This window comes from Hypanus sabinus, chromosome 16, assembly GCF_030144855.1.
Source record: "Hypanus sabinus isolate sHypSab1 chromosome 16, sHypSab1.hap1, whole genome shotgun sequence".
In the NCBI taxonomy this organism is placed as follows: Eukaryota; Metazoa; Chordata; class Chondrichthyes; order Myliobatiformes; family Dasyatidae; genus Hypanus; species Hypanus sabinus.
In genome coordinates this window covers 8,602,882-8,628,217 of record NC_082721.1, presented here as the reverse complement: position 1 = coordinate 8,628,217, position 25,336 = coordinate 8,602,882, and the positions used below count along the sequence as shown (strand labels likewise).

The following is a 25,336-nucleotide window of genomic DNA, read 5'->3' as shown; positions in this document are numbered from 1 at the left end:
ACTCTGGGAGTTAATTCCTGAGGAAGAAATTAGGTTTTTTTTTAACGATTACTACAAAACACCTTTAGAAAATGAAAAGGTGAAATACAGACGACGTGCACTTATTCCCAAGAGAAACTTGGCGATGAATCAGTGTATAGGAGAGAGATGGAAAATCTGGCTGAGTGGTGCCACAGCAACAACCCCTCACTCAATGTCAGCAAGAACGAGGAGCCGATTATTGACTGCAGGAGGAGCAAATCAGAGGTCCATGAGCCAGTTCTCATTGGAGAATTAGAGGAGGAGAGGGTCAGAAACTTTAAATTCCTTGGCGTTATTATTTCAGAGGAACTGTCCTAAGCGCAGCATGTAAGTGCAATTGTGAAGAAAGCGCATCAGTGCCTCTTACTTCCTCAGGAGTTTGCGAAGATTTGGTGTGACATCTAAAACTTTGAAAAACTTCTATAGATGTTCAGTGGAGAACGTATTGACTGGCTACATCACAGCCCAAGAGTGGAAATTCCAACAAATGGTGGTGGATATGGCCCAATCCATCATGGGGAAACCCCTCCCCCCCTCCCCATCATTGAACACATCTACATGAAATGTTGGTTCCCCATGCTCTATTCCCACTTCCCCCTTTCCCAACCATGATTCCCCTTTCCCGGCCCCTTTCCAACTCTCAGTCCACAACAGAGACCCATAATCACAAACACATTTATCATCACTCACATGTCATGAAATCTGTTTGTTTTTGTGGCAGCAGTACAGTGCCATATGTAAAATTACTACAGTGACGTGCAAAAAGTCTTAGGCACCCTAGCTATACATATGTGCCTACAACTTCGGCACAGAACTCTAGGGTTTTTACACAGAGAGTGGAACTTGCAGGGAACGTGGCTGTAGAAGCAAATATATTAGAGATATTTGAAAGACTTTCGGATAGAAAAACAGAAGGTTATGTGGGAAGGAAGGATTAGATCAGGGGTTTCCAACTTTTTTATGCCCTAGGCCAATGCCGGTAAGCAAGGGGTCCGTGGACATCAAACTGGAAACCTCTGGGTTAGATTGACCTTGGGGCAGGTTAAAAAGTTGGCACAGCATTGTGGGCCGAAGGGGATGTACTCTGCTGTTCTAGGAACCAAAGTGGCTTCTGACTCCTGAAAGATAAAATTAGGTTCTCATCTTACTGTTTAACTTCATTGCACACCATCGATGTTTGAATCCGGGAGATCCCAGTTCTTAGTTCTGGCCAGGACTGCGGTCACATTTGAACCTTTAAGCTTAATAGTGTTATCAGCAGCTGTGGAGATAGGCCGTAAATTCTGTACTGGCTATTAATAGAAAACAAACTGAACTCTGTATTTCCTCCCCCCAGAATGCATGGGTTTTCTCTGCGTTCTCTGGTTTCCCTCCACAGTCCAAAGACGTACCGGTAGGTTAATTGGTCTTGTGATTAGGTGAGGGTTAATCAGTTTTGGCAGGGCTTGTTGGGGTAGCATGGCTTTAAGAGCAGGAAGGACCTAATCTGCACTGTAAATAAATAAATATATAATAAGTATATATATTTCTCATTGTAATTGATAGTATATTTATGTATTGCACTGTACTACTCCCATAAAACAAAAAAATTTACGACATTTGTCGGTGGTAATGAACCCTGATTCTGACTCTGATTCAGAGAGTCTAACCCTACCTCAGGAATGGAACATAACGGACCATCTGTTGCTCTACCATGATTGCACTTTTTTTGCACTAATATCTTGTCTTGCACACCTGTATTCATATGTATGGTTGAATGACTATTCAACTTGAAGATTTTTATAAAGGCATAGAGTAGGTTAAAGGCTCAGCACGACATTATGGGCCAAAAGGCCTGTACTGCTTCAAGCCATATATTCAACATTACTTATTTTCTTTCTGGGAGTTTTCTACATTGGATTTCCACATTATTAACTGGATCCTCTCTGTAGAATAGTTTCCGTTTTCAAGCCTTATGATTTTCAAACCTCTTGGAAGGGTGGAGCTCAGGGGGACAACGGCAACTAACGGTGACTCCTTTGCTCGTATCTTTGGAAACAGCTCTATTTCTACCTTTGATATTGCTATTTTTCTTTTTCAGGGTTCTTTTGAAGACTCTGGCCTGGAGTTACACGCTGACTTTGGTTCTTTGTGGAAAGGGGACAGGCTCTCGGGGCCTCACGACCGGCTGCTTTTCGATGTGCCGAGGACGCAGCCTGAAAGACAGGGTGCCGGATTTTTGTGGCTCTGGAGGCAGGTGGAAACAAGGCTTGTGCCACCATTGCCTGATGCATCGTGGGAGGTGGAAGATCATAAGCAGTGAGCTGGCTGCTGACTGTATGTCCAGAGACCTGAATTCTTTGGGCACAAATCTCGGAAGAAATGATGCAACAGACTTTTAACACTGTAAATAAGTGAGTTGTTTGTAATGCCTCCCCTTTCGCTGTGAAATGGGGACACCTCTTTTTCCCTTATTAAGGAGAGAGAGAGAGAGCCTGTGGTATGTTGAATACCGGGTGAAGGAGTAGTCTTTGGGGTTCTGCAAGTCTGTGTCTTTATTGCTGCTTTCCTGCACGCTTGAGTGCTCGGTGGAGGGTGCTGATGCTTTTTTGCTGGTGGGGGAAGGGGGGTTGTTGCTTTGCTGATGAATACGCATGGGAGGGGGAGCTGGGGGGGACTTTGAGGTTCTAACATTAAACTGTCGTTCATTCTTTGGGGTACTCCTCTGTTTTCGTGGATGTTTGTGAAAGAAGAAGAATTTCAGGATGTATATTGTATAAATTTCTCTGACATCAACTTGTAACTACCTATTGAGTCTTTCATTCAGTATTCATTACCTCTTGCTTTATTTCCACTTCTGAATAGAACTGCCGGCTAGATTAGACTTAGCCCTGTAACTATAACATTGGCAATAAGGAAATGCCACCACAAATGCAGGCAAATATGTGATGGGGAGCAGCTGTAGCTTAAGTATCTCAAAGTCCCATGGATCTACACTGTCTGCTACCTTAGAAGCTGAGAGGAACAACAACTTATATTTTTTAACAAGTCAACAATGTGGAACTTGGGGTAAGGAAGTGACACAGGGAGCTGTGGTCCACAGTGGCCAAAACTGAAAGCAGAAGCTACAACAATGGAGCTGTAGGAGGCAATTTCAACAAAAGAGCTGCCAGAAGAATGGAATTAACCTGATTCTGACACTGCCCAGCTTTTTACTTCATCTCCTCTCCCCGTCCATTCACCTTCCCTCTCACCTGCCAGCTTGTTTTTCTCCCCCTCCACTCAGGTTCTGGTACAGCTATCAGCCCTCACCCATCAGGCTCTCGAACCAGAGAGGATAACTTCACTCAGCTTCATTCGCCCCATCGCTGAACTGTTCCCACAACCCATGGATTCACTTTCAAAGACTCTTCATCTCATGTTCTACTGATACGTTAATTAGCTGTCGTAAATTTATTGCTAATTTCTTTATTATTATTATTTTCTTTTGTATTTTCATAATTAGTTGTCCTTTACACATTCATTTTTTGTCCATTTTGTTGGGTCTGGTCTTTCATTGATTCTACAGTCCTTTGGATTTACCATTGTTGCCTGAAAGAAAATGAATTTCGGAGTTGTACATGCTGATATATACACACCATAATTTGTTAATAAATTTACTTTGAGTTTTGAAACTTCTTATTCTGGCTCTGTCCCCTTCCTTTTCAGTCCTGATGAAGGGTCTCAGCCTGAAACATCGACTCTTCATTTCCCTCTATAGCTGCCGCCCGATCTGTTGCGTTCCTCCAGGATTTTGAATGTGGTGCTCTGGGATTCCAGCATCTGCAGAATCTCTTGTGTTTCTGATTCTATTAGATTGTTCTTGGCCTTCCATCATTGTGCTCCTTCTGCACCAATGACCCAGGTTCAATTCCTGCTACTGCCTGTAAGGAGTTTGTATGTTCTCCCTGCAACCACGTCAGTTTTCTCTGGGTGCTCTGGTTTCCTCCCACATTCCAAAGATGTATAAGTTATGAATAAACTCTTCTCATGCTTCCAGCCAGGTACAAGTATCGATTTTAACTGATGTTTTGATGGCAAACTCTGCCATATTCATCAGGGATGATGCCTGGGCATGTCTCGTCTGGTGGTATTTACACCCCTGTAGTCCGTCCCTCCTGATTAGTTAATCAATTGGAAGCCATTGAAGTAAAACTAGAGGAAAAGAATTTTAACAAAGACAAAGGTCTTACTCCATGTAAGAACTGGAATTTGTTTGTAAGCAAGGTGGGACAGTGGAAAGGATGAGGATTAATCAATCAGGAGGAAAGGACGATGGGGTATAAATACCACTGGCCTGGACTTGTCCTGACATCTTCTCTGATGAAGATGGCAGAGTTTGTCATCAAAATGTCAATTAAAATCTGGCTGGAATTTGGCTGGAAGTCCAAGAAGAGTTTATTTGTTGTATATGCTAGGAAAACAGTAGATCCTTTTTCACGTATAAGTTAATTGGTCAGATGGGTATAATCGTGTGTCGTGGGCTCATTGCGCCAGAAGGCCCTGTTACTGTGCTGTATCCCCAACAAATTAAACAAAATTAAATAAAATCAAAGACAGCATTTCTAAATTTACAGAAAATACTAAAATAGGAAGGGATTACATAGAGCAGTACAGCTGCAGTCGAAGTGAGTTTGGTTATTTAAGTACCATGGGTAGCAAGAGTAATTCAATATGGGTGATGGTAATTTGCATGGACAAATGTTCAGGCTGATGGGAGGGATACACCATGAGTACACTCATTGGCCATTTTATTATGAAGCTCCTGTACCTAATAAATTGGCCACTGACTGTACGCTCGTGATCTTCTGCTGCTGTAGCCTATCCTCTTCGAGGTTCAATGTGTTGTGAATTTAGAGACGCTCTTCTGCACACCTCTATTGTACCTTTTGGTTATTTCCTGTCAGCTTGAACCAGTCTGGCCATTCTCCTCCGACCTCTCTCATTAACAAGGCATTTTCACCCACAGAGCTGTTTTTTGGACCATTCTCTGTAAACTCTGGAGATTGTTGTGCATGAAAATCCCATGAGATCAGCAGTTTTTGAGAAACCACCCCGTCTGGCACCAATAATCATTCTGTGGTCAAAGTCACTCAGATCACATTTCTTCCCCATTCTGATGTTTGGCCTGAACAACAAATGAACCTCTTGACCATGTAATGTTAAAATTGTACAAGGCATTGGTAAGGCCAAATTTGGAATATTATGTACAGTTCTCGTCATCGAATTATAGGAAAGATATCAATAAATTAGAGAGAGTGCAGAGACGATTTACTAGGATGTTACCTGGGTTTCAGCACTTAAGTTACAGAGAAAGGTTGAACAAGTTAGGTCTCTATTCATTGGAGCGTAGAAGGTTGAGGGGGGATTTGATCGAGGTATTTAAAATTTTGAGAGGGATAGATAGAGTTGACGTGAATAGGCTGTTTCCATTGAGAGTAGGGGAGATTCAAATGAGAGGACATGATTTGAGATTTAGGGGGCAGAAGTTTAAGGGAAACACGAGGGGGTATTTCTTTACTCAGAGAGTGATAGCTGTGTGGAATGAGCTTCCTGTAGAAGTAGTAGAGGCCAGTTCAGTTGTGTCATTTAAGGTAAAATTGGATAGGTATATGGACAGGAAAGGAGTGGAGGGTTATGGCCTGAGTGCGGGTAGGTGGGACTAGGTGAGATTAAGAGTTCGGCACGGACTAGGAGGGCCAAGATGGCCTGTTTCTGTGCTGTGATTGTTATATGGTTATATGTTATATATGTTTGCATGCTTTTATGCACTGAGTTGCTGGCACATGATTGGCTGATTAGATAGTTGCAATAACGAGCAGGAGCACTGGTGTACCGAACAAAGTGGCCACTGAGTGAATATGTTACCACATACTATTGTGAGATTAACTTTCAAAGTACAGTAACAATTCATAATGACTAACTGAATCCATGAAGACAAACCAGAACAACTCCAGCTCCTTCAGTTTCTCTGCCAAGGAGTAACTCACTGATGGGGTAGACCTGCAGTACTGTAAGTTCTTAGTGCCAGCTAAGGTCGCATGCAGTCAGACTGTCAGGAAGGGCAAGCAGGTGATAGGGCATAATTGCAGCCAGCAGAGTGAGTATCAGTGTATTAAGGATGCAGAATCAAAAAGAGTAGCAAATACAGAACTCTAAATGTTATATCTCAATACACAGAGTATAAGAAACAAAGTGGATGATCTGGTTTCACTTTTACAGATTGTTGGGTATGATGTTGTGGCCATCACTGAATCGCGGCTGAAGGATGGTTGAAGTTGGGAGCTGAATGTCCAAGGTTACACGTGTCAGAGGGATAGGCAGGTAGGCAGAGGGCGTGGCACGGCTCTGCTGGTAAAGAATAACATCAAATCAGTAAAAGATGTGACATAGGATCGGAAGATATTCAATGCTTGTGGGTTGAGTTAAGAACATGCAAGGGTAAAAGGACATTGCCTGATGAACCTGTTGAAATTCTTTGTAGGATAGATAAAGGGGATGTAGTGGATGTTGTTTATTTGGACTTTCAGAGGCCTTTGACAAGGTGCTACACGTGAGGCTGCTCACCAAGTTAAGAGCCCATGGTAATACAGAAAATTAACTGGCGTGGTTAGAGCATTGGCTGATTGGTAGGATGCAGTGAGTGGGAATAAAAGGATCATTTTCTGGTTGGCTGCTATTGTTGTTCCACAGGGGTAGGTGTCAGGACCACTTCTTTTTATGCTGTATATCAATAATTTAGATGATGGAATAGATGTCTTTGTTGCCAAGTTTGCAGGTGACACAAAGATTGGTGGAGGGAAAGAGTAGTACTGAGGAAACGGGTAGGCTGCAGAGGGACTTAGACAGATTAGGAGAATGGGCAAGAAAGTGGCAAATGAAATACAATGTTGGAAAATGCATGGTCATGCACTTGGTAGCAGAAATAAATGTGCAGACTATTTTCTAAACAGAGAGAAAATCCAAAAATCTGGATGCAAAGGCACTTGGGATTCCTTGAGCAGAACACCCTAAGAGTTAACTTGCAGGTAGAGTCAGTGGTGAGGAAGGCAAATGCACTGTTAGTATTCATTTCAAGAGGTCTAGAATACAAGACCAGAGATGTGATGGTGAGGCTTTATAAAGCACTGATGACGCCTCACCTTGAGTATTGTGAACAGTTTTGGGCCCCTCATCTTAGAAAAGATGTGCTAACATTGGAGAGGGTCCAGAGGAGGTTCACAAGGATGATTCCAGGAATGAAAGGGTTAACATATGAGGAAGGTTTGATAGCTCTGGGTCTGTACTCACAGGAATTTAGAAGGATGAGGGGAGATCTCATTGAAACCTTTCGAATGTTGAAAGGCCTAGACAGAGTAGACGTGGAAGGATGTTTCTCATTGCGGGAGAGTCTAGGACATGAGGGCACAGCCTCAGGACAGAAGGGCATCCATTTAAAACAGGGATACAGAAAGATTTCTTTAACCAGAAGGTGGTGAATTTGTGGAATTTATTACCACAGGCAGCTGTGGAGGTCAGGTAGTTGGGTGTATTTAAGGAAGCGATTGATAGGTTCTTGATTGGACACGGACGGCATCAAGGGTTACGGAAAGAAGGACAGAGAGTGGGGCTGAGGAAAGGAAAAAAAGGATCAGCCATGATTGAATGGTGGATCAGATGAGATGGGCCAAATGGCCTAATTCTGCTCCTATGTCTTATAGTCTTATGGTCTCCAGTCTTAATGAGCAGGTATACAGGTGTACCTAATAAAGTGGCCACTGAATGTATGTCTGGTCAAGAATTTTAGCAGTCAGTGCAGCTATGTGTACGACGATGGTCATGCTTCTGGTGAGCAAGTCGCAGACCAATATAATGAGAAGACAGGAAGTTGGGGTTTAGATTCAATGCAATAGGTTTTTGGCCTATTTCTCTTCCTTAAAAAGTGTTCTGTTTTTATGTAAAATATGCATGTATTGGTAACCATAAACGTCAAGCTGCAGTCTGGCAGAAGTTTTTAAATGTTGTTTATTTTTGCCCTGTAGAAGTTTATGGAATGAAATTCCACTGTGCCGATGACTGGCAGTTCCAATCTATTTATTTATTTATCTATCTAGCTATTTATGTATTTATTTATGTATCTATCTATCTATCTATCTATCTATCTATTTATTTATTTATTTATTTATTTATTTATTTATTTATTTATTTAATGATATGGCATGGAGTGGCCCTTCTGGCCCTTTGAGCTGTGCTGGCCCAGCAACCCCGATTAACCCTAACCTAATCATGGAAAATTTTAAATGATCAATTAACCTACCCAGTGCATCTTTGGACTGTGAGAGGAAGCCGGAATACCCATGGATTGTACTGGGAGGATGGGAAAAGGTGAGTTAATCTTCACCCTGTTTCCTCAAGTCAATCAGCCTGCCTTTGCCTCCGTGGCATGGATGACACGGTAAGGATTCCAGCCCGTGCGAATAGTGAACCGCGGTGCCATCCCAGCAAAAGGCAAGTCAGAATTAGCGATGAGAGGCTTCAAGTTCCTGGGTGTCAACAGCTCAAGCATCTGTCCTGAGCCGAACACACTGCTGGTGCAATCATGAAGATGGCTCTACTTGATTAGGAGTTTGAGGAAGTGCAAAATGTCATCAAAGCTTCTTGCAAATTTCTATAGATATAGGGTGAAGACACACACTGAGCAATTGAGGACAGCTTCTTCCCTTCTGCCATTAGACACCTGAATGGACATTGAACCCATTATACACCACCTCCCTATTTGTTTTGCTCTCTTTTTGAACTGCTTATTTAATTTAGTTTTAAAAATATTTATTTCCTATTGTACTTTATAGATTTTATTGTTATTTATTGCACTGAACTGCTGCTGCAAAACAACAGGTTTTATGCCAATGATACTAAGCCTGGTTCTGAGTCTGATCTAGATTTAGCACAAGGACATACTTTAATCAGACTCTTGAATGGACCTCTTGTCATGATTTTCTGTAATTTATTTGTCTGCCTGCCCTTCATCTGTAACTGCAACGCTATGCTCAGTAACCACTTTATTAGGACCTCCTGTACGTAATCAAGTGGCCACTGAGTGTATGTTCATGATCTTCTGCTGCTGAAGCCCATCTGTTTCAAGGTTCGACATGGTGTGCATTCAGAGATGATCTTCTATGCACCACTGTTGTAACGTGTGGTTATTGAAATTACTGTCCCCTTCCTGTTTGCTTGAACCAGCTGGGCCATTCTCCTCTGATCTCTCTCATTAACAAGGCATTTTTACCCACAGATCTCCCACTCATTAGATGTTTTTTCCTGTTTTTTGGATCGTTCTCTGTAAACTTTAGAGACAGTTGTGTGTGAAAATCCCAGATCAGTAGTTTCTGAGGCAGTCCAATCACACTGTCTGGCACCAACAATCATTCCACAGTCTGAACAGCAACTGGACTTCTTGACCACAGAAATACAGAAAACCTACAGCACAATACAGGCCCTTCGGCCCACAAAGCTGTGCCAAACATGTCCTTACCTGAAAAATTACCTAGGGTTACCCATAGCCCTCTATTTTTCTGAGCTCCAGGTACCTGTCCAGGAGTCTCTTACAAGACCCTATCGTATCCGCCTCCACCACCGTTGCCAGCAGCCCATTCCACGCACTCACCACTCTCTGAGTAAAAAAACTTAACCCTGACAGCTCCATGTCTGCATGCATTGAGTTGCTGCACATGATTGGCTGATTAGATACTTGTATTAATGAGAAGATGTATATATGTTAACTCTGCATTTACTGTGCTTTACATTTATCGTGCTTCAATGTACTAAAGTATGTCATAATCTACCCCAGGATGGCATGCAAACAAAAGAATTTTGCTGTATCTTGTCATATGGGTTCATTGTCTTATCTTTTGGTCATCCTGCTATAAGAAAAATACCATTGAACAAGAGATGATTTATGGGGATGCTGCCAGAACTCGTGGGGCTGAGTTGTGGAGACAGATTAAGCAGGTTGGAACTTTACTCACTGGAGCACAGGAGAGTTGGGAGGTCTACCATTGGAGGTGTAAGGTGCTCCTGCCCTCCGCAGGTCACCCTTGGGCAAGGTGTAGCACCTGTTTAGGCTCCCCCAACCCCCCACAATCAAGGCCACGTGAAGTCATGGGAGCAGGTGGTGGATGGTCGTTCGAGCAGCCGGTGCACATCACAAGTCCTGGTTCTGCGGCCACTGACACCAGACAGACAATCTCTGAAGAGTATTGATAATGGCTGGATTCACCCACCTTGTAAAGACACTGTGCAGACGAAGACAATGGCAAACCACTTCTGTAGAAAAATTTGCCAGGGACAATCATGGTCCTGGAAAGACCATAATCACCCACATCAAACACGGTACATACAGGATGAGCCTAGGAGACGAAATTATGAGGGGCATAGACAGGGTAAATGCAAGCAGACTTTTTCCACTGAGGTTGGGTGGGACTACAACTAGAGCTCATGGGATTAGGGTGAAAGAGTAAACATTTAAGGGCAACATCTTCACTAAGAAGGTGATAGAAAAGTGGAGTGAGCAGCTAGCAGAGGTGGTGGCTGTGTGTTCTATTTTGACATTTAAGAGAAATTTGGATAGGTACATGGATGAGAGAGGTACGTAGGGCTATGGTCTGGATGCAGGTCAATGGGACCCTGCAGATTAATAGTCTGGATGGGCCGAATGGCCTAATTCTATGCTGCAGTGTTTTCCTGTTCTATAACTATGATTTAAAACACATCCGAAACTGACAGTAACGTAAAGCTGCTTATGCAATATAACATTATCTGATTAAAGCAAGCAGTTTGATTTTGGCTTAAAAACAGAAAGAATTAAAAACGTCTGTACAAAATATAGTGGGTGCCAAGATAGAACGTCAATCATCAGGTCTATCATAAACAACATACTACGTGACAATGTCACAGTTTATGAGGGGTGAAGTGAATATTGTAAAAGTAAACCAGTTTTCTAATATCACATGTACCGAGGTAAGCGTGAGAAACTTCACAGGTAATAACATGCAGATCATTGGGTGAACACAAATGATTCTGCAGGTGCTGGAAACCCTGAGCAACACACACAAAATGCTGGAGGAGTTCAGCGGCTCAGGCAGAATCGATGGACATGAATAAGTGGTCGATGTTTCGGGCTGGGACTCTTCTTCATTTCATCACACCAGGGCTTTGAGGTAGCATGAAGGAAAACGTGAACAGAATGCAGAACAAAGTGTTACAGTGCAGGCAGACGCTGAGACCCAAGACCATGGCGAGGTAGATAGTGAGAGCCGAGGACCGTCTAGAGCAAGGGTTCCCAACCTGGGGTCCACAGACCCCTCAGTTAATAGTAAATCTCCCTGGCATAAAAATGGTTGGGAACCCTTGGTCTAGAGTCAGTGCTGAGGGACTGCAACAAATTTAGAGAGAACATTTATAAGTTTGCAAACTGGGCAAAACAACTGCCACTAAACACAAGAGATTCTGCAGATGCTGGACGTCCTGAGTAACACCACAAAATGCTGGAGGAACTCAGCAGGTCAGGCAGCGTCTACAGAAATGAATAAATAGTCGACGTTTCAGGCCGACACCCTTCAAGCCTGGAAAGGAAGGGGTTACAAGCCAGAATTACTGACAATAATTGCTGGTAAAGTCAAATACAAGATTATTTGTGGAAGATTTGAAGTCATTTATTAATTGAAGTTTGGTGAGTCCTAGAGATATAGCACAGAAACAGGCTCTTCTGGACATCAAGCACCCACAAATGCTAATCCATGTCATATTCCCATCAACAACCCTAACCTCTTCCTCAAATTCTATAATCACCTACACACTAGGGGAACTCACAGCAATGAATTGACCTACTAGCCTGCACAAGTTGTCAGGAAGGTACCTGGAGCGAAGGAGAACGAGAGGCGACTTGATAAGGTGTAAACACAAGAGATCCTGCTGATGCTGGAAATCTAGAGCAACACACGCACACAAAATGGTGGAGGAACTCAGCAGGTCAGGAGTGCTGCTGAAAGGTCTCGGCCTGAAACGTCGACTGTTTATTCCCCTCCATAGATGCTGCCTGTCCTGCAGAGTCCTCCCGGCATTTTGATAGAGGTGCACAAAACGACGCGAGGCACAGGTCAAGTGAAAAGCCAGAGGCTTTGTCGCAGGGCGGAAATGGCTAATACCAGGAGGCTTAATTTTAAGGAGATTGAAGGAAAGTGTAGGAGAGATGTCAGATATGTTTTTTACACAGAGAGTGGTGAGTGCATGGAACACTCTGTCAGGGGTGGTGGTATTAAAGACATTTAAGAGACTTTTAGATAGAATGATAGAAAAATGGAGGGCTATTTTTTATTTAGAGATACAATGCAAAACAGGCCCTTCTGGTCCTTCGAGCCATGTCAGCCAGCAGCCTACTGATTTAACCTCACCTAATCACGGGACAATTTACAATGTTGGTTTAACCTACGAACTGGCATGTCTTTGGACTGTGGGAGGAAACTTAAGCACCCGGAGGAGACCTGAGCACACATAGGAAGGGCCGTACAAACTCCTCACAGAGGACGCCAGAATAGAACTCTAAACTCTGATGCCCTGAGAAGTAATAGCATTGTGCTAACCGCTACGCTACGGTGGCATTGTGGAAGGCAGATTGATCTTAGTCAGTTAAAAAGTCTGCTCAACATCAGGGCTGAAGGGGCTGTAGTATGCTGTAGTGTTCTCTGTTCTATGTACTCACACAATAACAGGGAAAATGAGCAAACTCCTCAGAGATAACACCACAGGTCATGATTGAAGGTGAGCAATGGTGAGGTGTAGATAGAGTAGACAGGGAGTATCTTTGTCCCAGGGTCGAAATGGCTAATACCAGAGGCCATGCATTGAAGGTGAGCGGGGAGGTTCAAAAGAGATGTGAGGGGTAAGAGAGTGGTGGGTGGAATGCACTGCCTGGTACGGTGGTAGAAGCAAATACATTAGAGGCTTTTAAGAGATGTTTAGATAGGCGTATGGATGTAAGGAAGATGGAGGGATATGGATGATGTGTAGGTAGGAGGGATTAGTTTTTGAGTGTTTTTTGATTTACTTTTTTAGTTGATCAGCCCAACATCGTGGGCTGAAGGGCCTGTTTCGTGCTATACTGTTCTATGTTCTATGAGGGAGAATTCTGTCAGTGTCGTTCCTGTAGGGTTACGGGAATTAATGGTGTTTGGATTACAAATACAATAACCTCTCAAAATTGTGCCTTTGTACATTTTGCTTCTACCCTTCCAGAAATAAAACCTAATATTTCATATAAATACATCCCCCAAGCACTAAGATGGACAGAATTACAAACAAGCCAAGTTATGTAAATGTCTACCTAATTTTAGCTAAACCAGCTCTTTAACCTGAAATGTTCACTCTATTTCTATCTTCACAGAGGCTTTCTGACCTGCTGACTGTTTTCAGCATTTTCTGCTTCGATTTCATATTTCCATCAGTAGTTTTTTTTTAGATTTTCATTTTGACCACACAGTGCTCAGTCCTGCTCACAGGGATTGTCAAAAACATTTGGAGGAAATAGCGCATTGAAGATTTCTGAATGATCGAACAATTTTCTAAAAAAGTAGCAAAATGTCACTTACCTGAAAACATTAACTCTCGTTCTTTCTCTACAGATGCTGCTGGACTTCCTGAGTTATTCCAGCATTTTGTGTTTTCCGAAGTTTCTTTACGTTCTTGTCCGTATTTTGTCAACCATTTTAGCACCAGTTGCGCCTGCTGCTATAACTCTTAAGATTCCTCTCTGAATGCTTATTGGGGTGTTACACTTTCCATGGTATTACACAAAGAGGAAACTTGAAGAAACCGCCAATGATTTGAGCAATAGATTCCTGCACATGTTGCCATTTGATACATGGTGTAACTATATCTTTAACGTGCATAGGAGATCGTTTTCCCCACTCTCTCACACATTTACGGTGCTTTCAATGGTCGCTTGCAACTCTTACACAATGGATATCATTGCCTTGATTTTATGCCAGAAGCTTTTATTGCACCCACTCTCTGACAGTAAAGTAGTCAAACTCAGAGTCAAAGCAAATTTATTAACGAAGTACACTCTGTAGCCACTTTATTAGGTACCTTTTGTACTTATTAAAGTGGCCATTGAGTGTACGTTCATGGTTTTCTGCTGCTGTAGCCCATCCTCTTCAAGATTCAATGTGTTGTACGTTCAGAGATGCTCATCTGCACACCTCTGTTGTAACTCATGGTAGTTTGTGTTACTGTCGCCTTCCTGTCATCTTGAACCAGTCTGGCCATTCTCTGATCTCTCTCACTATCAAGGCTTTTTCACCCACAGAACTGCTGCTCACTGGATGTATTTTTGCTTTTTTTGCAACATTCTCTGTAAACTAGAGAATGTTATACATTGAAGTGCCCGGAGATAGCAGCTTCTCAAACCACCCCATCTGGCACCAACACTCACTCCATGGTCAAAGACACTTAGATCACATTTTTTCCCCTTTCTGATGTTTGGTCTGAGCAACGACTGAGCCTCTTGACTATCTCTAAATGCTTGAATGCATTGAGCTGCTACCACATGATTGGCTGATTAGATTTGCATGAACGAGGTGCATAGGTGTGCAGTTATATCTAATAAAGAGGCCACTGTGTATGCATTTACAGGAAAATAAAAAAATACAGTAGAATTTATGAAAACTCTACATAAAGTGAAAACAACCAATATGAAAAAGAATTCAGACTGTGTAAATTTAAAAAAATGAATAATAATACTGAGGACATGAGACCGTAAGAGATAGGAGCAGGGTTAGACCATTCGGCCCATCTAGTGTGCTTTGCCATTCCTTCATGGCTGATTTATTATCCCTCTCAACCTCAGTCTCCTTCCTTCTCTCAGTAACCTTTGGTGTCCTTAGTCATCAAGCACCTCTGTTTTAAATATTGGCCTTCACAGCCGTTTGTGGCAAAGATTTCCACAGATCCACCACCCTCTAGATGAAGAAATTTCTTCTCAACTTGGTTCTAAAGTGAGGACCTTCTACTCTGAGGCTGTGTCCTCTGGTCCTAGACTCCCCCATTAGAGTAAATACTCTCTCCACATCCACTCTATCTAGGCCTTTCAATATTCGATAGGTTTCAATGAGATACCCCCCCCCCACCATTCTTCTAAACTCCAGTGAGTACAGGCCCAGAGCCATCAAACACTCCTCATATGTTAACCCATTCATTCCCAGGATTATTCTCATGAACCTCCTCTGGACCCTGTCCAATGCCAGCACATCCTTTCTTAGGTAAGGGCCCCAAAGAGAGGTCTGACCAAAGACTTCTGAAGCCTCAGTATTGTTCTGGTGGGTCCTGTTAGGTTTCTGGTTAACAGTGATCCATTGCATAAGAGATTTGGTGATAGTGGCAGAATTGAAAGTCAAAGAAAAACGCCTTGATATCTTGTTGTTGGAAATCATAATTGTCTGGCATCTTGTTGAAATGTATGCTGTTAGTCATCCATTCCAGTGGCCTAAATGGGAGTACTGGCAAGACATGATACATGCTGACACAAGCAGATGCCTTCACTGATGATTTGCAAATGCTACTGAATTTATACAGTCATATTCTAGACTGAACAAACTTCTTAGACACACATGTATAGTTGGTGTGCCTAAAACTTTTGCACAGCACTGTGGAAAATATTACACTGTACTGCTGCTGCAGAAAAGTAACAAATTTCATGATATATGTGAGTGATGATAAACCTGATTCTGCTATGGGTCTCTATTGTGGACTGAAGAGTGGGAAGGGGGCAGGGAGAGGGGAATCATGGTTGGGACAAGGGGAAGGGAGAGGGGAGGGATTGGGAAGCACCAGAGAAACATTCTGTAATGATCAATAAACCGATTGTTTGGAATCAAATGACCTTGCCTGGTGTCTCAGGGCTGGGTGTGCCTGCTCCCGTGCCACGCCCTGTCCCTGGCACTCCTCTGCCACCTATCCCTCACCCCCCCCCCCACGACACTCCACTCTCGCCACTCCCAACATCTTTGCTTCCTGCCAGATTTACAACCTTGCTCTTTGCTCCACTTTGGCAAAAGCAGTACTGTGCAAAAGTCTTGGGAACCCTCACCAATAATACGTGCCTAAGACTTTTGCACAGCGCTGTGGACCAGAATTGTACCCTTCAGCTCAATGAGTCTGCAACAGCCATCAGAATTCTCATTTACTCTCATCTTACAGGAAGCCTCTCCTCCTCCCATGCTGGGGCTGAATGACCTGCTCCCATCCCGCCCTTAACTCTGACAGCAACTAATCTAAAAGTCATTCATCTTAGAGGACTGAAGACAACGGAAATGATTTCTCACCCAGAACTGCTTAGGACTATGAGCTTAGCAAGTACGAGGTGCATGTAGTATTGAAAGATAAGGAAATAGCTCCCCACTCTTTGCCAAACTACACAGACATTATAAATCAGTCATTTCTAGAGCATTAATTTAACATTATTTTGGAATTCAATTAAATTCCACTAATTTGGAATTCATTAAATGTAGTTTGGAATTCAATAAAATTTCTCCTAATAATTGTTTCTGATTTTTTGCCTTCTGCCTGGAACTGAAGAATTAATAGTGAATTTTATTTTATTTTCAACCGTTAAATATGATAGACCATAAGACAATTAGTCACAGGAGCAGAATTAGGCCATTCAGCCCATCGAGTCTAAACTACCCTTCCATCATGGCTGATTTATTATCCCTCTCAACACCATTATCCTATTTTCTCTCCGTACCCTTTGATGCCCTGACTAATCAAGGGCCTATAAATGTTTGCTTTAAATATACCCAAAGACTCGGCCTCCACAGCTGTTGTGGCGATGAATTCCAAAGATTCACTACACTCTGGCAAAAGAAATTGCTCCTCATCTCTGTTCTAAATGGGCATCCTCTGCTCTGAGGCTGTGCTCTGGTCCTGGCCCTATAGCTAAAGCAGATAGAAATTAGAAACTCCAAGTTTATCACTCTGTATATTTTGTGAGTACATTTTAATTTCTGGTTTTCTTTTCTTATCAATACCTTCTTATACAAGCACTGTATTTTTGCTAAAAATGCATATATTGCACTATATAAGATATTTGTTTCAGAAACTGACTTACCAAGATTAACATAGATCTTGCTGTCTGAGTCTGCACTACTGATGGAGTCTTCAGTGCTGAATACGTCCGAGTCATTTGAAATCGAAGTTTGCTCTTGTGAGCAAGTGCTGCTTGAGTCTACCTCAGAGATGCCGCCACTCATTCTGAACGCAAACCTTTCCCTGTGTGATTTAAAAAGAAATCAGTAGCTTAAGCTGACCAGATGTTCTTTCTTGATTCAGGAAGTTCTTAAGCAAGCTGGCTGTGCGATGCAACAAACCTGTAACAAAACAAGGTCGTGTCCACAGTAATTCCCAATAAAGCAGAATAAGGAATTGAGTTCGCTGTCCTTGGAATTGCCTCTGGCCATTGGTAGCTCAAGATAGAGATGAGTAGATGTGTGTGCAGTGCAGCTAAATCATCATGTGGAGCGGATGTGCAATTTTTTCTGTTAAACCACCACACCACGAAAGTAAATGAGTTCTTAGTTTTAACTGAGTGGCAGGAGGCTTGATGTGCAAAAGGGTTTTTAATTTGCAAGATTCATTACTGTACACTTTGCAACTGGTATTCTGTTTATTGTTTTTAAGAATGTCTTATTTGGATCTTTGCAAAGCTCTATCTGCAAGTCCGTAAACTAGCCGTAAGCACAAATGTCAAAGGATATTTGATTGCAAGCACAAGAGATTCTGGAAATCCAGAGACACGCACAATGCTGGAGGAACTCTGCAGACCAGACAGCACCTGTGGAATAAGCAGTCGATGTTTTAGGCCGCGATCCTTCATCAGGTGGTAGATGAGACAAGGGGAGGGTGGGGGAGGGGGAATGAGGTGAAAATCTCGTATTTAATTGTATTCTTATGTAATAACCACAGGTGCATTCCTGTTGGAGTTTGTACGCTCTCCCTGCGACCACAGGGGTTTCCTCCAGGGTCCAAACAGGTACCAGTTGGTAGGTTAAGGGGTCAATGTAAATTGCCTCATGATTAGGCTAGGACCAAGTTGGGGGTTGCTGGGTGACGTGGTTTGAAAGGCCAGGAGGGCCTATTCCAAGCTGTATCTCAATAAATAAATAAATTACTTCAAATCCAAAACCTCAACCTTGGATTCCTCTGGAATGCATTTACCACTGGTGGCAGGGTGAATTCTTCCTCTCAGAAACTCTTACTCAATAGAGGCTGGGGTATCTTAGGCATTTAGTTTGGAGGTACATAGATTTTTGGAAGATTGGATTGAGAGTTTTGAGGATATGGGAGAAAAGGACTTTCTTTGGCTGGAGGGAAGTAAATCGTTGGAATTCATTATCATAGACGCCAGTGGAGCCTGTAGTCACTGGAGTTTAGAAGAATGCAGGGGGATCTCATTGAAACCTATTGAAGCGGATGTGGAGAGGATGCTTCCTATAACGAGGGAGTCTAGGCCAAAAGGCGCAGCCTTGGAATAGAGGGATGTCTACTTGGCACAGAGATGAGGAGAAATCTCTTTAGCCAGAAGGTAGTGAATCTGTGGAATTCGTTGCCACAGATGGCTGTGTAGACCTAAGTCATTGGGTATGTTTAAAATGGAGTTTGATAGGTTCTTGATGAATAAAGGCGTCAAAGGTTACAGGGAGAAGGCAGAAGAATGGGGTTGAGAAGGATAATAAATCAGCCATGATCAAATGACAGAGTTGGTTCGATGGTCCGAGTGGCCTAATTCTGCTCCTATGTCTTATGGTTTAAGATACAACTGGAAGTCACAGTTAACAGCCAGCTTTTGGGTGGTAAACTTATCAACTTTCACCCTTAACCCATGACCTCTAGTTTCACCCAGCCACTGCGAAGAAAGCCTGCTTGCATTTACCCTATCTATACCCCGCCTTCCCGCAAGCTGTTCTTGATTAACAGGAGCCATTACAGATCATGTTCAGCATTGTGAGAATGGTTGTGATAACCATCAAACAAGGAAGTTATGGTAACCATACCAGATAGGTTTATAGAGTCACAGAATACAGAAATAAGCCCTTCAGCACAACTTGTTCCCTCTTGTCCCATTCGCCCATGCTCGGCTAATTTGTTCAGATTAAGATTCAGATTCATTTATTTTTCACACATACATCGAAACTTGCAGAGCAATGCAAATCACAAACACAAGAGGTTCTGCAGATGCTGGAAATGCAGAGCCACACACACACAAAATGCTGGAGGAATTCAGCAGGTCAGGCAGCGTCTATGGAAATGAATAAACAGTTGATGTTTTGGGCTGAGAACCTTCTTCAGGACAGGAAAGGAAGTGGGGAGATGCCAGAATAAAAGGGTGGGGTGGAGGGGAAGGTGATAGGTGAAGCCAGGTGTGTGGGAAAGGTAAAGAGCTGGAGAAGAAGGAATCTGATAGGAGAAGAGAGTGGACCATAGGAGAAAGGGAAGGAGGGGGGCACCAGGGGGAGGTAATCGGCAAGTGATGAGAAGAGTTAAGAGGTGAAAGGTGAGACCAGGTGAGGGGGAAGGTGGGTGAGGGAGAGGGTTTGAAGTAAGGAGTTGGAAGGTGATAGGTGGAAGAGCTAAGGAGTGAAGAAGGAGGAATCTGATAGGATAGGAGAGGAGAGAGGATCATGGGAGAAAAAGAAGGAAGAGGGGCACTAGAGGGATTTGATAGGTAGGCGTAGAGAAGAGACGGGTCAGAGGGAATCTTTATTCATATAATTTCTTTCTCACATACCCACACCTTCTGTAACTCCACATAAACATAATTTGTTTTCTCGCTCCTCTCTTTTTCCTGGAAGGTCGTTGATCTGACTGGTGGTTGGAGGCCCAGAGAAGGCCTGGTGTGTGTGTGTGTGTGTGTGTGTGTGTGTGTGTGTGTGTGTGTGTGTGTGTGTGTGTGTGTGTGTGTGTGTGTGTGTGTGTGTGTGTGTGTGTGTGTGTGTGTGTGTGTGTGTGTGTGTGTGTGTAAGAGAGAGAGAGTTGGGGATGGGTGGGAGGTGGGGAAGGAGATCGTTTTGCCGATGTTGTTCTGTTATGCTGTTGTTGCTTGCTTTGCCGACTGAACACTGCGGCCATGCTGTATTGGTGCTGGAAAGTGTGGCTGGCCCCCAGCGCATCCTTAGGTTGTGTGTGTTGTCAATGCAAATGGTCCATTTCACTGTGTGTTTCGTGTGATAAATAAATGGATCTGATTCTGAACTCCTATCTGTTTCTGTCTCTCCAGTTGCTGCTGGACCTGTTGAGCGTTTCCTGCATTTCCTGTGTCCACCCTCTTACAATCACGTAAGAAAATACAGAGAGCTGTTGTCTCAGACCAGCACATCATGAATCCAGCCTTCCCTCCGTGGTCTCCGTGCTTCTTGCTGCCTCGATAAAGCAGCCAACATTATTGAAGGCCCCACCCACTTGGACATTCTCCAAGTTCAAAGTCGTTTTATTATCAGAGTGCATATATGTCACCATATACAAACATGAGGTTCATTGTCTTGCAGACATACTCAGTAAGTCCAAGAATCAATGAAAGACCACTGCAACAGGACAAACAACCAATGTGCAAAAGACAAGAAACTGTGCAAATACAACGGAAAAAGAAGAAACAATAAGAATAAATAAATAGGCAATAAATATTGAGAACATGAGATGAAAAACCCTTAAAGTAAGTCCATAGGTTGTGGGAGCAGTTCAGTGATGGGGTGAGTGACGTTATCCCCTCTGGCTCAAGAGCCTGATAGTGGAAAGGTAATAGCTGTTTCTGAATCTGGACGTGTGAGTCCTGAGGCTCCTGTATCTTCATCCTGATGGCAGCAGTGAGAAGAGAGCTCGTCCTGGATGGTGGGGATCCCTGATGATGTTTCAGAGTGCATATCAAATAAAGCTAATCATTTTAATAAAAGCTAAAAAAGAACTTATCATCAGGTTCAAGGATAACTTCTACCCCATTGTTATAATTCAATGGACCACTTCTACAATAAGATGGACTCTTGACCCAACAATCTCCCTTGTAAATGGCCCTTACACCTTACTGTCTGCCTGCAATGCACTTTTTCTGTAACTGTAACATGATGTTCTGCATTCTGTTACTGCTTTTGACTTTGTCCTGCCTTTACATATAGATAACGTGTGGATGTCATGCCAAATGGCACATGCAACAATAATAAACCAAGTGGCAACACGCCCTATGTTCTCCCTACCTCTCCCCTTTCTTAATTATGTTTGATTTCTAACTTTCCCTTATTATGATGAAGGAGCAACATACACAAAACGCTGGAGGAGCTCAACAGGCCGGGCAGCGTCTATGGAGGAAGATGGATTCAGCCCAATCCGTCACAGGCAAAACCCTTCCCACCATCTGCCACAGGAAAGCAAAATCTTTCATCAAGGACCCCTACCATCCAGGCCACGGTCTCTTCTCGCTGCTGCCATCATAAAGAAGATATGAGAGCATGAGGTCCCACATGCCTAGGAACAGATATAACCTACCAGGCCTAACTCACTCACACGTGCTTCGTAAGACATACTTTCTAATCCAGACAGCATCTTGGTAAATCTTCTCTGTACCCTCTCTAAAGCTTCCACATCCTGCAATGAGATGTCCAGAACTAAACACAATATTGTAAGTGTGGCCTAAACCAGGGTCTTATAGAGCTGCAACATTGCCTCATGGCTCTTCAACTCAATTTCCAAATTAATGAAGGCCAACATATCATATGCTTCTTAACCACCCTATCAAGTGCAGTAGAACACGACTTCTTTCTTTTCACCATTGGAGAAGTGTTCTATTTTTGTGAGGTTTGTAACACATTTATCTGATCAACAAAATGGTAGGTGGTGGAAAAGAAACATAAGCCAGCGATAACTGAAGTTTCCTGTATTAGGTTTGAATGTTGTTATCTGCAAATGCCAGGTGGCTTCCTATTCTGCAAGAGAGAAGAATGCCGAGCTGTGCACAGGGCATGGTTACCCTGCCACATAAGCTCCAGACTGCATAGCCTCAGGTAAAGGCCACAAAGGTTAGTTAGAGGGCAATATCTGCTTTGTGATTGGATCTATGACAATGCTCTGCAACAAGGCTGGTGATTGGCTACAGCAAATAATGGTAGAGTCACGCCATAGGTCAGTCTTGGAAATTGGAAATTGGTCTTTCTACCTTATTGACTGCCTGCACTGCATTTTCTCTATAATTGCCCCAATGAAGGGTCTCGGCCCGAAACACCAACTATTTATTCCACTCCATAGATGCTGCCTGACCTGCTGAGTTCCTCCAGCATTTTGTGCATGACATAGAGCCATAGAGCACTACAGCACAGAAACAGCCCATCTAGGCCACGCTGAACTATTATTCTGCCTAGTCTCATTAATCTGCACCTGGATCATAAACCACAGAGTCATAGAGTATTATAGGACAGAAACAGGCCAAAAATATCACTCAAGATTTCCAGCGTCTGCTGAATTTCTTGTGTTTATGATTTTGTACTTTTCCCTTTGTACTACCTCAATGTACTCATCTATGGAATGGTCTGTCTGGTAAATTGGTTTAGCATTGTCACATTTACTGAGGTACAGTGCAGAACTTCGTTTTGCATGCCATCTGTACGGATTATTTCATCACCTAGCACACTGAGGAAGTACAAGGGGAAGCAACAGCAGAGACACAAGAGATTGTGCAGTTGCTAGAAATCCAGAGGAAGACACACAAAGTGCCGGAGGAACTTAGCAGGTCAGGCAGCGTCTATGGAGAAGAATAAAGAGTTGACACTTTGGGCTGAGACCCTTTATCAGGACTGGAAAGGAAGGGAGCAGAAGCCAGATTAAGAAGTTGCAGGGGGAAGGGGAAGGAGTACAAGCTACCATGCCATACCTCGTAAACACCATCCATACAGGTCAATCCATTGAAACAGTGCACTGAGGAAATACAGGGGAAAACAATTACAGAATGTAGATAAAGTATTACAGTTACAGAAAAAGTGCAGTGCAGGTAGACAATAAGGTGCAAGATCATGAAGGTGTAGTTTGCAAAGTCAAGATTCTTTCTTATTGTACAAAGAGACCATTCAATAATCTTATAACAGTGGGAGGGAAGCTTTTCTTGGGTCTGGTGGAATGTGCTTTCAGGTTTTTGTATCTTCTGCCTGATAGGGAGAGGGAAGAAGCGAGACTGTTTGGAATAATTAAATTACATGTTTAGTTCAATATCATCATCATCATGCACCCTATTGTGTGACGTAGGCCACTACAGTCTGGTGACCATGATTGCTCTTGCCAATTCTTTTCTACAGCAGTGGTTTGCCATCGCCTTCTTCTGGGCAGTGTCACCCCAGCCATTATAATCATAAAACCATATAACAATCACAGCATGGAAACAGGCCATCTTGGCCCTCCTAGTCCGTGCCGAACTCTTAATCTCACCTAGTCCCACCTACCCGCACACAGCCCATAACCCTCCACTCCTTTCCTGTCCATATACCTATCCAATTTTACCTTAAATGACACAACTGAACTGGCCTCTACTACTTCTACAGGAAGCTCATTCCACACAGCTATCACTCTCTGAGTAAAGAAATACCCCCTCGTGTTTCCCTTAAACTTCTGCCCCCTAACTCTCAAATCATGTCCTCTCGTTTGAATCTCCCCTACTCTCAATGGAAACAGCCTATTCACGTCAACTCTATCTATCCCTCTCAAAATTTTAAATACCTCGATCAAATCCCCCCTCAACCTTCTACGCTCCAATGAAGCTCCAATCAACCTTTCTCTGTAACTTAAGTGCTGAAACCCAGGTAACATCCTAGTAAATCGTCTCTGCACTCTCTCTAATTTATTGATATCTTTCCTATAATTCAGTGACCAGAACTGTACATAATTGACTAGAACTGTACACAATCAATACTCTTCAGAGATTGTCTGCCTGGTGTCAGTGGTCGCGGATCCAGGACTTGTGATATGCACCAGCTGCTCATACAACCGTCCACCTCCTGCTCCCATGGATTTACGTGACCCTGATCGGCGGTGGGGGGCGGGGGGCTGAGCAGGTGCTACACCTTGCCCAAGGGCGACCTGCGGGTTGGCAGAGGGAAGGAGCACCTCACACCTTTGGTAGGGACCTCCACCTCACCACCCAACATATTTAGTTACCTCTTTAAAAGATTCAATCAGACAGAATCCTCTCTGAACCATTCTCTGTTAATCCTGTTCCTCAGAATCTCTTCTGAACTCTGAGGTTACATTCAGCGCCCCTCATGAATTGTCTTCTGGTATCCGATACCTTTGAGTCTTTTTTGTGGCCAGAGAAGATGTGGAAATTTATATCATGGCCCAGTATTCTCCCCACTTGTCCCCCTCAGCAGCCTGGGTTGGATGTGGGTCCTTGGGCCCTGGGGATTTAGCCATCTTTAAGCCCACTATGGCATTTCCTCAAAAATAAACCAATTTCCAAAAGGTCATTCAGCTTATGTCGGTTACTGATGGGGATTAAAGAACGAGATACTTAAAGTGAGGGGGGAGTTTCAAAGGAGATGTGAGGGGCAAGTTTTTTTACACAGAGATGGGTCCTTGGAATGCACTGCCTGAGGTGCATTTAACATTGCAGTATTATATGAGTCATCTTGTAAAGTATATTGTTTCATTAAGCATTCTTTGTTGTTTAAATAATTCCTTAAGGTTTATATGTATAAATATGTGAATTGCATATGTTATCACACTACCATGTGATACTTGGATGCCTCGCTCTAAGTAAACACAAAGTTAGACACATTTTGGACTCCCATGTCCTCCTTTACACTAGTTTAGTGTTTTGAAGTTACATAACAAGAAACATTAGGGACCATTAAGAGATGTTTAGATAGGCACATGAATGTGAAGAAAATGGAGGATATGGGCATTCTGTAGGCAGAAGAGGCCAATTCAGTTGCACCGTTGATTACTAATTTAATTGGCTCAACACAACATTGTGGGCCATACTGTTCTATGGTCTCTAAATTCAATGTTAACTTTATCTTTAACTGTCCTAACTTTGAATCAAAGCAAACTTTATCCCAAATGTGGTTAAGGTAAAGTTAACTTTGAATTTCTAGTTCTTTAGTTCTTCTTCGGTTTTATTCTGTCAGAATGCATCTTACTTCCCCAATGTATGATTTCTACTTTTGAGGAACTGCCTGATCCACATCTGCCTCTGCTTCTCAAGTTTCTTCTTACTTTTTGCACTTAATAAACTCAGATG

General features: G+C 43.0%; 1 protein-coding gene across 1 annotated transcript in view; it reads right to left on the bottom strand.

Moving 5' to 3' along the window:
* Positions 1–25,336, bottom strand: part of peak3 (PEAK family member 3) — a 94,677-nt gene that overhangs the window by 29,035 nt on the left and 40,306 nt on the right. Inside the window, exon 2 of the mRNA XM_059991071.1 lies at positions 17,180–17,340. Within this exon, the coding sequence (XP_059847054.1) occupies positions 17,180–17,340 (161 nt within the window). The remainder of the gene's footprint in view (positions 1–17,179; positions 17,341–25,336) is intronic.